This window comes from Parasteatoda tepidariorum, chromosome 9, assembly GCF_043381705.1.
Source record: "Parasteatoda tepidariorum isolate YZ-2023 chromosome 9, CAS_Ptep_4.0, whole genome shotgun sequence".
Classification (NCBI taxonomy): domain Eukaryota; kingdom Metazoa; phylum Arthropoda; class Arachnida; order Araneae; family Theridiidae; genus Parasteatoda; species Parasteatoda tepidariorum.
Genome location: NC_092212.1, coordinates 40,424,440 through 40,439,966, shown reverse-complemented (window position 1 = coordinate 40,439,966; position 15,527 = coordinate 40,424,440). Strand labels below are relative to the sequence as shown.

Genomic DNA, 15,527 nt, shown 5'->3' with positions numbered 1-15,527 from the left:
AAATTCATTGATATCTTAATATCATTTTATATTATGAGGTAGAAATCATAATCCTTTTTATACTATGCTACTTCACTTAAAAAGCACTTTTTAAAAATGCTACGCACCATGTTTTATACATTAGTCACTCAAATCAACGTAAAAAAATCGTCAAAATTCTAGATAGTATTTAAGTCCATCCCCCTTTCACCCCCTTATCTTTTTAGGGACGCAGCATGAAATTCAATGATATCTTAATATTATCTCATATTATGAGGTAGAAATCATAATCCTTTTTATACTATGCTACTTCACTATTGGGGAAATAAAGTTTTTTAGAATTTTAATTTGCTGCTGAAAAAAAGACTTAACACAAATACAAATGTAAAAAATTAAATCAAAATCAATCAATATTCTACAGCGTCTGTGATTTCTTTTTCCTCCCTTTACGAACATCGTTCAGAAACTATGATATAATAAAATATGATAAAATAAAATATGAGCCAAAAGTAAAGATAAATAACAAAATATGGTAACCCAATTACATGCAACCGTTCAGGCAATTAAGCAACCCTTTCGGCAACTCCGAACGGAGGAATTGCGCTTAGAGTTTCACTTACACTTGCACATATTTTTCTCTCGTGTGATAGAGGCATAAGTAAAATTAATTGTTTGTATATATAAAAAAGTTTTTGTAAGATAAATGCAATTGTGAAAATTGATTTCAATGATTAAAAAAAACTTTCAAAACAATCATAAATTTAAAAATAATAAATACTTTTTAAAGTTCATATAAAAAAATTCTATAACTATATTTAATACTTTACCATCATCTAATAGTGGCAGCATTTGTACAACAGTTTCAATACTAGCCAAGCGAACAAAAGTTTCTTCATCATTAGCAAGCTCAACAAGTTCAGGTAAAATGGCACTTTTAGTAGCTTCAAGTCTATATAATGAATACATTTAAATATTTAATCAACTAAATACATCATAGTATTCAATACTACAAATGTCAAAGTAAACAGTAGTAAATCTCACCCTATGCCTTTAGCTACTATGTCCAATTGCCTGCACATGTAACCACGAACTTCAAAATCAACATCTTGGCACAGAGAGAGAACCACAGGTAATACTTCTTTTTTAATTCTAAAATAAAAATAATAAAAAACTCCATTTTTTTACACGAACAATTTAATTTTATTCTGCATTGTTAGTTAATGGTTAATAAAAGGAAAAAATAAAACATGATGTTAACAAATTATAATATTTGCATACATTTAATAAAACTTATTATTAAATGAAAGAGAAAGAAATCAGAAAGAACGAAATCATCCAAATTTTATTAAAAATGTTTAAGTTTAAATTCTGAAATAAGTCAAAAAAATAATGCAAAAATTAAGCTTTATTCATTTTAAATTGGTTAAGGTAATTAATTTAGTTGGTTATGGTATGACAATCTCAATGTAAAATATCATTTCAAATTATAGAAATACTAAAATTACAGACACTTAGATTAAATAATATTTACTTAACAATTTAATTAACATGTAATTAGTGGAAATAACAGTTAATTTAACAAATTGAATAGCATTTACATAAATATAGCATCAAGTTTTTTAAAATATATGGCAAAATTGAATAAAATTTCTTCTAAATTTTATGCATATAATTGAATGTAAGTAAGTAAAATTTAAAGGAATGAAAAATAGATTTGATATATGATTTAAAAATTGAACTATCAAACTTACACGAAATATCAGATTTATTACTAAATAAAAATTAAAAGAACAATATTCCAAATTAAGAAAACACATAGAAAATGAATATTAATAATAAAGAAAACTCATACATTTGCAATCCGTTATAGAAAATATAACAAAAATAATATCTTAACACAATTGTACAAATATCAATTACAATTGTACGAATTGGATATAGAAATAACAAAAGGCATAATAAAAAAATTGTTTTAAAAATTTTCAAGGATAATTAAAAAAAAAAAAATTTTTAAATTGTGCGCACATAAAATTCAAAATGCACACACATAAAATTCAAAATATACTTACACATAAGGATCAAACTTTAAACAAATTTTCCCTAAAATTTTACAGCAAAGTAAACGTGAAGAAACAGGCTGAGACATTTGACCTTTGTTTACAGCGAGAGTGAGAATCTACAAAATAATTTAAAATAGATAAACATCTATTAAAAGATTATTTACAAGCATTTGTAAAAATTATGTAAAAAAAAAAAAAAAATCATTTCATTCAACTACTTATTTTTGTGCATAAATTTTATTTCACAGAATGTTCATCACAACAATAAATTTTTTATGAAAAATAAACATAATTACTTCTCCTTTTACTATTTCCTTAGGAAGTAAATCAATGACATCTAAAAGGGTTTCCATCCAAGCATTGGCAACAACTAAAAAAAATTAAAAAAATTATTGAACACTTTTAAACCATGGTGGAATGTAAGTTAGACTTTTTTTCTTTTTTTTGATATTATCAATAAAAAAAAGTAAGTGGCTGAAGAAGATACGAAATACTTTCAAAAAATTATGAGAAAATGGAAAATTTTTTTAGATAAAAACAAAATTAGGTTACAAACAATGGCCAATATTTTTTAAAAGCAAAACTAATCTGGTTTTATTACATCTAAGATTTGCCTTTTAACAGCAAATTATTTACATAATAACAATGCACTTTATTTTAACTTCAGATACATCAACCATATTAAATATTTTTGATTTAGTTGAAATTTTTAAACAAAAGTGTTAAGCTATATCAAGAAATACAAAAAATAGGATTTAGCATGTTTTATTAATTACAGTAACATATAAATTAAAGAAACAAACTAATAACCTGTAATAAAAATATATTTGAGAGCGAATAGAGGGCTAAAGAAAAATATTTCAGGAACAAAAAATTTCAAAAAAAAATATGGATTTTTTTTTTGGAACTGTACATATATATATACCAGACAACTTTTAAAAAGGATAAATGGTAAATTTAAAAAAAAAAGTTGTTATAAAGCTTAGATAGTTGTATTAAGAAGAGAAAGTTTTAATAGTTTCCAGTATAAAATCATTAATGAAGCACTGAATCAATATATAAATAAAAAATTTTCATAGTATTGTTGCCAAAAAATATAACCAGTATTAAGTACTCAATTGAGGATAGATTAAATTGTGCCACATATGAATGAAGTACTATCATTTGTGACTTATTCACACTGTTTCGCTTTATTTACTTCATGCCAAAATTTAATTAAAACTTGAAATCAAGTTCAAAATTTCCATAATCAAATAATTTTAAAGTAGGATTTAATAATATTACAATTTCAAATTGATAACTCAGTGACAAAAGTAATTTTTCTACAAAAGTAATTTAGTCAATGGTATTCCAAATTATCAATTAAACATTCCATAAAACTGCATTGTGAATTGGAATTGATCATTTTTAAAATCCGATGAAAGAGACAAGCCAATAATTACAAAACTCCACCCTCTAAATGATTTGTTACTGCATTAGCTAAAAATAATAAAACAAACGTATGTTCACTGAGTGTATTACCATAAAAATCAATAATGTGAAATTGTAAACTGCGTTTCTTTAAGCCTCACTTACTTCAAACTGTTAGGGATTACTGACCCTAATCCCTAACAGTTTGAAGTAAGGCTACAAGCCTGAACCAAGTATATAACAAGTGGACCAATCCAAAGTTGTATTGAATTTCAAGATTTCTACTAGCATTATTAATTTTAAAAAAAAATGCTGAATTAAAAATTTAAATCTCTTGGTTCTTCATATTGATTGTTTTAAAGTTCACATTTGTATTCGTAGAAAATGGGATGTTCTGAAAGGAATGTTTTTATAAATATTTAAGAAAATCAGGATATTATCCTTTGCTTCAGTCAAACAAAAGTTTAAATTATTTGCCCTAACATATTGAATTTTAAATTAGCATTACATTTTTCTAGATAAAAATAGCCATTTTATTGTTTCATTCAAAGGAAACAAATTGCAGGGGTCTATCCAGGCCGAATTTACTACCGTTTAGCGGTACCTTAACAAATTCAACTTTAGGAAAACACAAATTCAATTTTAGGAAAAACGGTAGTTTCACAAAATACTTTTTCTTAAAATTTCATTTTTGTATCCCTTAAGAAACGATAAATCCATATTTTTGTGTTGATTTGTTAATATAATTTTTAATTTTTCACAAGTTACGTCTAAATTTTCACAAAATAGGTACCTGTCAGAAAAACCTAGACAGACCCCTGAATTGACTAAGCTGTATTTAAAACAATATATATCAATTATAATATAAAAAAATATTTAAGATATAAAACAAGGTGAAATGCTTACCTGGATCTGAACTATCAACACTAGACAAAATGCTCTGGAGAAAGGTTTGTGTGAATGTGTTTACTGGAAGGAGATCTTGATTGAGAAGAGATATAAAGTTCTTACACGGCAACTTTTCTGCATTTTCAGTATGGAAGACATCACTCTTTAAAAAAAATATATAGATATAAATTCAAAATTTGGCGAAACAATATTTGTCGCATATTTTATTTACGCAAAAATAAATAACCTGTGTAGAAGGACTAACACTTGAAAAGCTCTCTCGATCCGAAAAAGATCTTGATGGCTGGAAGGGTTTCATTTTATCCGCGGGATCAGAGCTAAAATGCAAAGCAAGAAAATCAATAATGAAAGTATTAGGCAATTATCATGTAAAAATCTTTTTGATGTTAAAAAAAATAAACATTAAAAAAAATATACTAGTAATTTTGTAATTATGAAACATTTTTTGAACTAATTACTATAGAATAATGGTTCCCAAAACGTGTTCAGTGGAAACCTAGGATTCCGTGAAAGAATAACAAAGGTTCTGACAGTTAGGATTTTTTTTTACCAGTAATAATTATATTTGTATCCAATCAATAATTCATAATTTATTTAATATTGTGGCTGTTTATATGAACTTATACATAAAATGCTAATGAAAAAAAATTACAAAACTAAAATTTTTTTTAAAAATAATGACGTTATGCATAGAAAATGATATGCATTTATAGAAAATACAATTAGTATTCTTCATTCAGATTTTTAATTCAAAAGAAAATTTAATTCAATTTAAACCCTAAATTAGCTTATTACTTGATTAAAAACTTTGATTTATAAATACACATAAATTTAATAAAATAGGCGCCCATTTTTAGTGCTTGAAAGATGTCGACTGTTTTTTCCAATTTGTATATTTTAAAACTGAATGAAGCTTTAAATTAACTTATATCTCGGAGCTTCAGTTTCTTGGGATTATTTATTCAACATAAATTAGCCTATTTAATTTATTTTCAGAAGAAACAAGAACAAATTGATAAAAATAATTATTTCACTCTTCACATTAAATATTTTTAAGTAATTAATAGCCTTTTTTTTTTTTTAAGTTAGTCATCTTCACAGCTGCTTATGATAATAGAACTCTATCAATATTTGGGGTTGAGTAGCTGGGGAAAAAAAATGCATTAACAATATGCATTTTTTCCCCCCAGCATTAACAATATTCAAATTTAAAAACATAAAATTCTTCAAAATCATTCATGCCTTATTTAAACTCTTTAATTTAACTATCATATGAGCACCAAAAGAAAAAACAGCAACTTCTAGCATAATTTTCAAATTTTTCCTTTATTTATTTATTTTTGTTATATCGATTCACTTTGCCAGTAGAAATTTTGTCAAAAGATGTAAAAAAATAAGAATAAAATAATAAATAGTGTTTTCATATTTTTAAGTTAGGATAAAAAAATAAAATTTCACCAAGACATCAAATGTTTTTACACCAAAGTTCTCATGGTTTATTTAATGCCAAAAAACCAAAATTTTGTGGGATAGAATTTAAATTTTTAACATTTAAGTTTTAAAAGCAAGGAATTATACCAGGGGTAGCAGCAAAGTTTTTTAAAATTTTAGGGTAATTTTAGGAACTTTTTTCAAAAAATTTTAGGTAAATTTTAGGGGTAACATATGATTTTGCTAGGATAAAAACAGATCACACGGTAGTTTATTACATAACAGAAGATTATTACAATTCATCCACACATATCATAAATAGTTGCAAGCCATAAAATAAAGCTCTGAAATTTATTAAGTCAAGAATGAAATCTCTAAAGTGTAAAAATGAAATTTCAACTTTACATATTACCTATCAGAAATTAAGTGCATAATTCAGGAACAGGCAAAAGTGAGAATAAATCAAGAGAAAAAATAAATTAACACCAACTTGGATTTTTATTTAATTTTTACTTTCTTAATCAAAACTTTATTATTACCTTACTTTATTAAGAAAAACTATTGTGTGATATTATTAGATTTCAAATCAGCAATTTATATTAGAAGTTAGAGAAAAACAAATTAATCATGATCATTTTTCTAAAATATTCTTGATATGATTTGTGAGATTCTTTTACTGCCCTCAATAGTGTTGTGGTGATCTTCAACACTCCTCCATAATTTCGAATGGTATCTTTGATTAGTCTAAGCGACATAATAGTATACTCATGGTGACTCACATTGAGCATTGCTTTATTTATCGAAAAACCTCTCTCAGGATCAGAATTCCCATGTGGCAAAATTAAAACAGTTTTAATTAACGTAGTTAAATTCTTATATTTTAGATTATTGCTTTTTTTATTTATATTTAGCCTATAACTCTAATTTTTTAGGAAAACCAACAAAATTTTATCAGATTTTTAGGAATTTTAGGGTTTGCACATACTTTTAGGAATTTTATGAATTTTAGGGGGAATGCGACCCCAGAATTATACTCAATTTTTAAATATTGCATTATTTTTTATTTATTTACTCTTTTAGAAATACACTCTCAAGGCTAAAAAGGGTGCGAATGTAACTTCTATAGATCTATAATATGTATTTATGAAAATAATTAATTATTAAGTGAGGGTCAAATATTACAGCTCTGGTTATGGGAAATTTATGCTATTCATCAGAGAATCTGTTACTGTATTTTCAATTAACATACTTATACTTTATTCAGTATTTTGGCCTCATACAAATAACCAGACCCCTATAAATTTTATTTTATAACCCTCATTGAACAGCTGACCTAATTTTGGATTTACGACTACCAATATTCAACTCTGTAGCCTTGTAATTTTGAACCAATCCAGAAGACAAGGAAATTTCTGGATCAGTACCCCCACAGGTATTGATTTGTTATGGGAACATAGAGGACTTTGCGACTCGACAGTTTTAACTTGTATCAGTCACCTTTTACAATTGTTGCGAATCCGCCACCTCCATCTGGCGGAAAAAAAACCAAAACCTTGTACCCGAACCGAATAGCTGTAACTAAAAACTGTTGAGTTTTATTATTATTGCTTTTTCGAACGACGGGAGCAACCGCTCCGTTAAAAATGGATACCTCTACTCTTTAAGTGTACATTTGTATATTACCTTAATAAATTTTCCTATTATTTCTTTTTATCAGTTATTATTAGAATCTCAACGAGAAGAATGTATTTATTTTCCGGTAAAGAAGAGGTAAGCTTTTACCTAAATGATACTTTATTGTATTTAAATCATGGAAGAAATATCTCATTTTTAATAACTACACAGGGAGTCTTCGGTCGGCTGGGATCGAACCAACGAACTCTTGGACATGGGCCCAGTACCCCACTAACCAGGCTATCCTGGCCTGTGCCCTATAAATCTAAAATATAAAATTTGTGGAGATTTCCGTATTGTGATCCATGGTGAAATAATCACCAAGTCTTGGCAACTTCCGGGCAGCAGCCCACGAGAAACTAAAAAAAACATCACAGTAAGGGACCAACTCGAAAGGTATAACTCATAGCCCAGGCAAACATCTACACAGGGGTGGATCTACGTAAGGGCTTTTTGGGCTGCAGCCCAGGGCCCCGTGAATACAAAGGGCCCCAGTCCCCACTGAAAACAATAGGTGATATTTTGAATTTAAAAAAATATCTAATATTAAAAAAAATATTATTAAGTTGGCAACCCTGAGATTACTCAACCCATGCATGTGCGCGTATATCGAACGGAACGGGGAATTTCCCTTCTCTTGTTTTTCGTCAGTGTATTTTTTCGCATCTATTACGGGGAACTTCCCGGCACGCCGCTTAATGCCCGACGTAAATTTCCCCCCGCACTTCTGTTTTCATCGTCAAAGTGACAAACTTGTTTAGTTTACTAATAAATGATAACTTAAAAGTTATAAAGAGCAGACCTTTCTCTTATTTTACTTATAATTGAAAGTACATAATCAGCATAAGAAAAGATTTCCTGCTCTTAGTTGGTAAGTAAAAAGAATTATAAATCATGTTTTTTTTTGTTTTAATATATTTTTTTAATACTAAATGAACTTTTTAATCGATTTTTAATGATAATTTGTGAATTACTGCACTCATTACAAAGCATTAAAATGTGACGTGAAGAACAATATTACATCGATCATCTCGTTCCCTGTTTATTACCAGAAAATTATCAAAGTCTTATTTTACAATATGTCTGGTATAAAATATATATGTGGAGCTGAGAAACGGAAATTTCAGCTAGATCGAGATAAAGAAAGACAGAAATATGCAAAAATTGAAACTTTTTTCAAATTAGAACATAAAAATGAGAATGGAATAGCTACAAATTTATTAATAAGCGAAAAGGAAGGGATCTTATCCGAAGACAATCTATTTGAAGGGAGCTGAAAATCGCAACACCAGGAAAAAAATACAAGTGTTGAAAATGTACTAAGTCTTGACTACCAGCAACCCTCTGATCCCACTGAAAACTATATTGGTGCTCAGCAAGAGGACGGTAATATCGAGGCAGAAAGAAATTTAGAGAATATTAAGTTTGAGTTTGAGAAATATGTTGACGTGGGCTTATGGCCAGAATCGCTAAATAATGATTTTATTAATGACATCCTCTCACATGATATGACTGACTTTCAAAATAAAGATCCGTAAAATATATATTCAGCTTCAATAAAGAAATACAAAGAACAACACAGAACATCTTCAAATAGGTATTTCATTAAGAAAATGAAAAATGGTCAATCGCTGGAAAGATCTTGATTATGTAATTCAACCAGGGTTGGTACTATTTTTTGTTAGACTTGCAAACTTTTTTCCAAAATCCCTTCTCAATACACAACCGGATTTTCTGATTGGAAACACATAGGAACCAGTTTAGAAAATCATGAAAATTCTAATGAACATAAGAAATCAATGTTAGTGTGGTTGACACGAAAAGAAAATAGATCTGTTTTAGACAAGCAGCTTCAGAAGCAATTAAGGAAAGAAACAGGATATTATTATAATGTCCTAAAACAGGTTATTGCAATGGTCAAATTTTTAAGTATAAGGGGCTTAGCATTTAGAGGTTCCGAGGAAGTATTTAGTTCTCCACATAATAGTAATTTTATGGGTGCTCTGGAGCTATTAGCAGAGTTCGATCTATTCATTCATGAACACATTGACTAAAACCGATAATATCATACTTATCAAAAACAGTATATGATGAAATAATTGAGATTATGGGCTGACCGATAATTAAACAAAATATAACTCAAATAAATAACGACGACACAAAGTATTATTCAATTGTGATGGATTCTACTCCAGATCTATCTCACAATGATCAACTTGCTATTGTATTACAATACTGTTTTCGGGGGAAAGTGTATGAAAGATGTGTATCCTTCATTAAAATTAGTAGTCATACTGGCATACATTTATTTAATATTCTACAAGACTTTTTAGAAATAAATGGACTACTACCGGATAATTGTAGGGGACAATCTTACGACAACTCTGCTAATATGGCGGGTCACTACAATGGTGTACAAGCCCTACTAAAACAAAAAAATAAATCCGCGGATTATGTGCCATGTGCTGCGCCTTCCCTTAACCTAGTTGGTGAAGAATCTGTTAAGGTTGCAACCAAAATTGTGAGCTTTTTTGCAGTAGTGCAAAAAATGTACATTTTCTTTTCTACTTCGATCAAGGTGGGAACTATTAAATCATGAAACAATACTCAAATTTGCGTTAAAAAGTTTAAGCCAGACCAGATGGTCTTGTCACTATGATGCTGTCAAAGCTTTGAAAAATAATTATGATGACATTAGGAAAATTTGCGAAAGTTTCAACGAAAATGAGGATGACACAAATAAAAAAAAAATTATTTTATTGTCCTATTTTTTTTCTATATACTTATCTACATCACTATGGAAAACAGTTTTTTGACAAAATGGCTATTAGGGCCCCTAAGTAATTTTAACCCAGGGCCCCACAAATTCACGATCCGCCCATGCATCTACATGTTTTTTGTTAAAAAAAATTTCAAGTTTTTATTTGGCACCTTGTCAATTGTAGTTGGCGCGAAAGATCACTATATGGAAATATCCCCTAAAATATTTATTTCAACCAATTGTCAGAGTTATGTTCAGATATCAAGGTCCTACAAAAAAGTTAAAGCAGAAACATTATTAAGAAGAATAAAAAGATGTTTCATTGTGTTTGTATTTTAGTCATTATTATTTTAATTATTTGAAATTAAATTAAATATAATTAAATGAAGAAACTAATACACTGCTTTTTAATAAAACTATACAACAGATATAAAATCTTATATTGAGCGATCCATCAGTTTTTAATTTTTTCTACAGAAAAGATGGTCCCCGAAAATAGCATAAGGATTATTTTATTAGATATTTATCAGACAATCAAAGTTTTAAAAACTTTGGTTGTTAGAAAATTTTAGCTCCTTACTAACTATACTATTAACTAAAGAATATTATATTAGAATAAAGAATGTTAACTAAAAGAAAAGTATAATGATAATGTAAATTATAAACAATTCACAAGAATGCCAAAATATTTTGAATATTTCCTGATGAATAGGCAAAATTTAAAAAAAAGCTTCATATAAATCACCAATTGCCTCCATATTTTTTTAAGAAAAATTTTGAATGTGCTTTCTCAAGAAAAAAAAAAACTGAGTTAAATCCTTGCTTGAATCATGAATAAAAAAAATTAAAATAATTGATCTGTATTATATTAATGTTACAATTATTTGTAACCATACAATTTTTGAACAAAAATATATTTTATAGAATGAAAATTGTTTCAATTTTATGAGGTTGTTATGGTACAAGTTATATTTTAAAACTTATATGTGTTACATTTTAAAGCAGAGAAGATTCTGAACCATATAATATAGTATTAGTATATATATAGCCAATGTTATAAACAGAACAAATAAAGAAAAAAATATATACTTACGGGTCTAAATAAAATTCACACAAAGATTCACCTCCCTCAAAAGGAGGTGAATTTGATCTAACTTTCATTCTATCATTAGTTAGATCCTTTGAACCATCTTTTGGGTTATTAGAATCATTATCTGGAAGCCACATTTCCAATTGCCTAAAATTGATATAAATTAATTTAATTCCATTTTGTCAAGTAATGATATTTATTTATATTTTTATTATTTTCTAATACATGCTGCTCGTTGATATTTATCCTTGTGCAATTTAATAACATTAATTCTAATTATTGATTTAAGAGTGTTAATTCTTATTTTATTTATTGATATTATTTAATAGCATTATTCACAGATATTAAATCTTATTTTTAAATTTATTGATATTAAATTTATTACTTATCAGATATTAATCTATGCTTAAATAGGTCACATAGTCAGAGTTCATTTATTTCTTATCAATAAAGGAGTTAGTCAGAAAATAAATCAATTAAAATTTAAAATATTTATTAGTCTCTTCATACAAATTGAAATACATTAAGTTACCAAGTAGATTACAAAAATTACTAAATTTGGATAAATAAAACTAATTATTTTAAAAAGAAATTATTAAAAAAAATACTTAGCATACCGTCAGAATAAATGAACTTTTCCTTAATAAAAGTCATTAGTTTATAGCTTAATTAACATGCAACTTTTATTCATGTCACATACTTTCATAGGAATGATACCAAGTTCCAAGGAAAAAATAAATAAATCCAAAAGTCATAAGAAGTGATAGATTTCATTTTGTAAAATAATTTCACAACCTTAGGAACGAAATAGCTGCTGTGATTAAATAGTTTTAAGTACACATTATATGATTATTCAGTTATTAAAATAAATATCACAACATAAACATTAAGTTTCGTCACATCCTCCCTCACTTTTCACCTTCATCAGACAATAGATTGGTTTTTCCGAATTTGAATCCGAGAAATTCCCTATTAAGACATTCTTTTCCCTACTTGAGTCAACGCAGGGAGTTTCGTCGAAAAGGACTCGAGTGCTCTGTTGGGAAAACAAATAACAGGAAAAGAAAATTACAATAAATTCAATTAATACTTTTAAAAAAAATGATTTTTTTTGGTAAAATAATGTTAAAATATTGTTTTCAAAAGTATTAAGTCTTATAAAATGCATTAGAAGCAATTAAAAATTTTTTTTTTCAGTAATGGAATGATTGTTTAATATAGGCTTCAGTGAAAATTTCATTTAATAATTGATATTTTATTGTACCTATTTAGTTTTAGCTTACTTATATTTATATTAGATTTTTACTCTTGGGAACGAAGTAAAAATCTAAATAAATGATTAAATACTTTGTTTATGGCGTATATTTTATCTTTACGCATAAAAGGGAATGTATTAGTTTGTTGAATATTCTTTTTTATTTTTTTTTTCCTGATGATTTGGAGATTATTCTACTTTATTAAGGTTGAAAAGTCAATTTAGGATATTTTTATGTAGGCTTATAGTTCTTTTTAGACTATATATGTGGCTAAATTTTAAAACACATGCCATAGACAAAAGTGAAAAGACATTAAAGAGTTGCGCATGCCTCATCAGAATGATATTTCTAAAGTTGGTGGAAATGTGTATTAGTTCTTGGGAATAAGAATTAAAATATGTAATAAAAAAACAAGTTTTAAAACTCGTTTTTCCTTTTATCAACACTTCTTTATTTTAAAACTTATTTTTTCTCAAGTGTCATGAAATTTTCATTTTTTTTAAGAATTCTGTTGAAAATATTAAATTTATATGGCCATGAAATAAAATTTAAAAACAACATTATTTATTTTAAATTTTTAGATTTTTTTGAAAATAAATTTTAATTTAAATTTCTTTTATAGTTAATTGTATTCTGGATTTACAACGATTTCTTATTAGAAATTTGTTTCCTTTTAACATAATAAATTAAATATGCATACATAAAAATATCCGTAAATGTTCTTGAAACAGTGACAGTACACAAAATACAAATAAAAAGAATCTTGAACTGGTTCATTTGTTTTCCTTCTTCTTCTCAATGATACTATTCATATTTACTAACGTACAATTTGAGTCAGTAAGAATAAGATTTCTTGTTATATAAGGTTTTTTTTCTTTTCTTTTTTTTAATTTTTTTTAATATTTTTGTTTGACTCTGTCCTACGTTAAATGAATGACTGAAAAACTAACCTGTTAAATTCGATTTATATAACTTTAAAACAAACTTTTCTTGTTAAAATGAAAGGAAGAGCTTGGGGTTTCTGTTTAACATAAATAATAAGAAAAAAAATTACAAAATAGATAAATTTTTGTTATTAAACTTTTTCAAAAAAATATTTTTAATTTAAACGAAAAGAAGGACTTGGGCATTCATTTTATATAAATAAGAATAAAAAAATAGCTGACCTACAGCTAAATTCTTTTTATTTAACTAACTTTTTACTTTTTTTTAAAACCAAATTGCTTTTGATATTTTTCAACCTGCCTTTCCTCATTAATAATTTTACAAATTTCGATACCACTTTTGCGTCATTTTAGACTTATATTTTTGACTGTCTTCATATGTGAGCTGTCAAACAATTAATAAAGAGTATTCACTCGATTCGATCCTAAAAAGTTATTTACATTAAAGATAATTATTACTTATTATCTTTATATAGATTACTTTACATTAAAGATAATTATTTACGAGGAATAAATAAATAAAATATCTAAGAGCACATGAAAATGTAGTAATGTGACACAATAAGAATGAAATGAAATACCGTAAGCTTAATGCCTGGTCTAACACAGAATCAAAATAAATAAACATATAAAATAGAATAATAAACAAAAAATTAAAAAAAGAAAGTACAGGAAGATGCATAATGATTTTACTGATACTAACTTTTACGTATTAATATTATCTTTCTAAACTCAAGTTCTGAAAACTTTATAAACTGGTCTAACACAGAATCAAAATAAATAAACATATAAAATAGAATAATAAACAAAAAATTAAAAAAAGAAAGTACAGGAAGATGCATAATGATTATACTGATACTAACTTTTACGTATTAATATTATCTTTCTAAACTCAAGTTCTGAAAACTTTATTTTAAACTAAATTTTTCTTTTGGCTGTATAATTTAAATTTATTATTTCTTTCACTAAGAAGTTTTTTTATTTGTTATATTTATAAAATAAATATGCATAGGTGAAATTTAAAAAAAATGAACAGTTTTCAAAAAAAAAAAAAAATCTATGGTTCTGAGATACTGAGATATGATAATAAAAAAAAAAATTAAAAAAAAAAATCTCATCCGAATACTCTATTGCATGTTTTACTACTTTCTAACACACCTCTCGAATCACAACTAGAGTATCGTATAATATATATATTATTATTATAGATGACTATAGTGCTGTCAATTTAGATAGAGAAACAAATAGATCGAAAACACCCCATTACTAATAACTAATGAGACAGAAATTTTCCAATTAGAAATTTTTTAGTCGCTTGTTAAAATGTAGAGCAGACTATTACGAGATCATTATCGTTTGCATGTAAGATTTATTGTTATTATTTCGTAAAATAAGAAAACGATTATGTGCTCTAGCCTAATTTTGTTTTGCTTTTAGTATTTTTAAAAATTACGGAAGTTTCCTAAGATTCTTTAGTGTGATAATCCGTAAGTTTATTTAAAATCTAAATTGAAAGTTCAATGTTTTCCCATACCTGTAAATGCGTATTATTTTGAAAGTTACTTGTCAAATAATAATAAGGATTACGTGTACCAGCCTCATTCTGTCATGTTCTGAATAATTTAAAAAAAAATAAGTAAGTTCTTTGAATTATTTTTCTTCGTTTTTTTTATGGTGATGTTTCATAGATTTTTTTTTTAAATTTTAGTTCCAACTGCAAACATTTAAAATTGTCCTAAGCTTATCATAAAGAAGAGGATAATATGCTCTAACCTCGTCAAGGTATGCTCACTGTAGTTTTTCATTAGAAAAACAATTATAAAATAAATAAATTTAAAAAAGAATTTTTTTTTCTTTTAAAGAATTTTATTTGACGTGATATTTTGTAGATTTTTTAATATCAGTTGGAAAATAAAGTTTAAAAAAATTAAATTACCCAAACTCGTAAACTTATATTATTTTGAAATTTACCTGTCATACAGTAAGAAGAGGATAATGTGTTGCAGACTTCAT

The 15,527-nt window shown here is 26.5% G+C and overlaps 1 protein-coding gene across 4 annotated transcripts in view; it reads right to left on the bottom strand.

The window, feature by feature from the left end:
* LOC107452837 (serine/threonine-protein phosphatase 4 regulatory subunit 4) overlaps nt 1-12,314 on the bottom strand; it is a 42,228-nt gene extending 29,914 nt beyond the window's left edge. Inside the window, exons 1-8 of one of the 4 annotated variants that reach the window (XM_071184960.1) lie at nt 12,015-12,314; nt 11,318-11,461; nt 4,585-4,675; nt 4,356-4,500; nt 2,336-2,409; nt 2,049-2,155; nt 1,021-1,128; nt 807-928 (exon numbers count right to left, since the gene is read on the bottom strand). In XM_071184960.1, coding sequence (XP_071041061.1) covers nt 807-928; nt 1,021-1,128; nt 2,049-2,155; nt 2,336-2,409; nt 4,356-4,500; nt 4,585-4,675; nt 11,318-11,451 — 781 coding nt within the window. In that variant the 5' untranslated portion in view covers nt 11,452-11,461; nt 12,015-12,314. Of the gene's footprint in view, nt 1-806; nt 929-1,020; nt 1,129-2,048; nt 2,156-2,335; nt 2,410-4,355; nt 4,501-4,584; nt 4,676-11,317; nt 11,462-11,931 lie in introns of all 4 variants that reach the window. The other 3 variants (XM_043047252.2, XM_043047250.2, XM_043047253.2) reach the window with 3 other exon arrangements.
* Between the last annotated feature and the right edge of the window lie 3,213 nt (nt 12,315-15,527).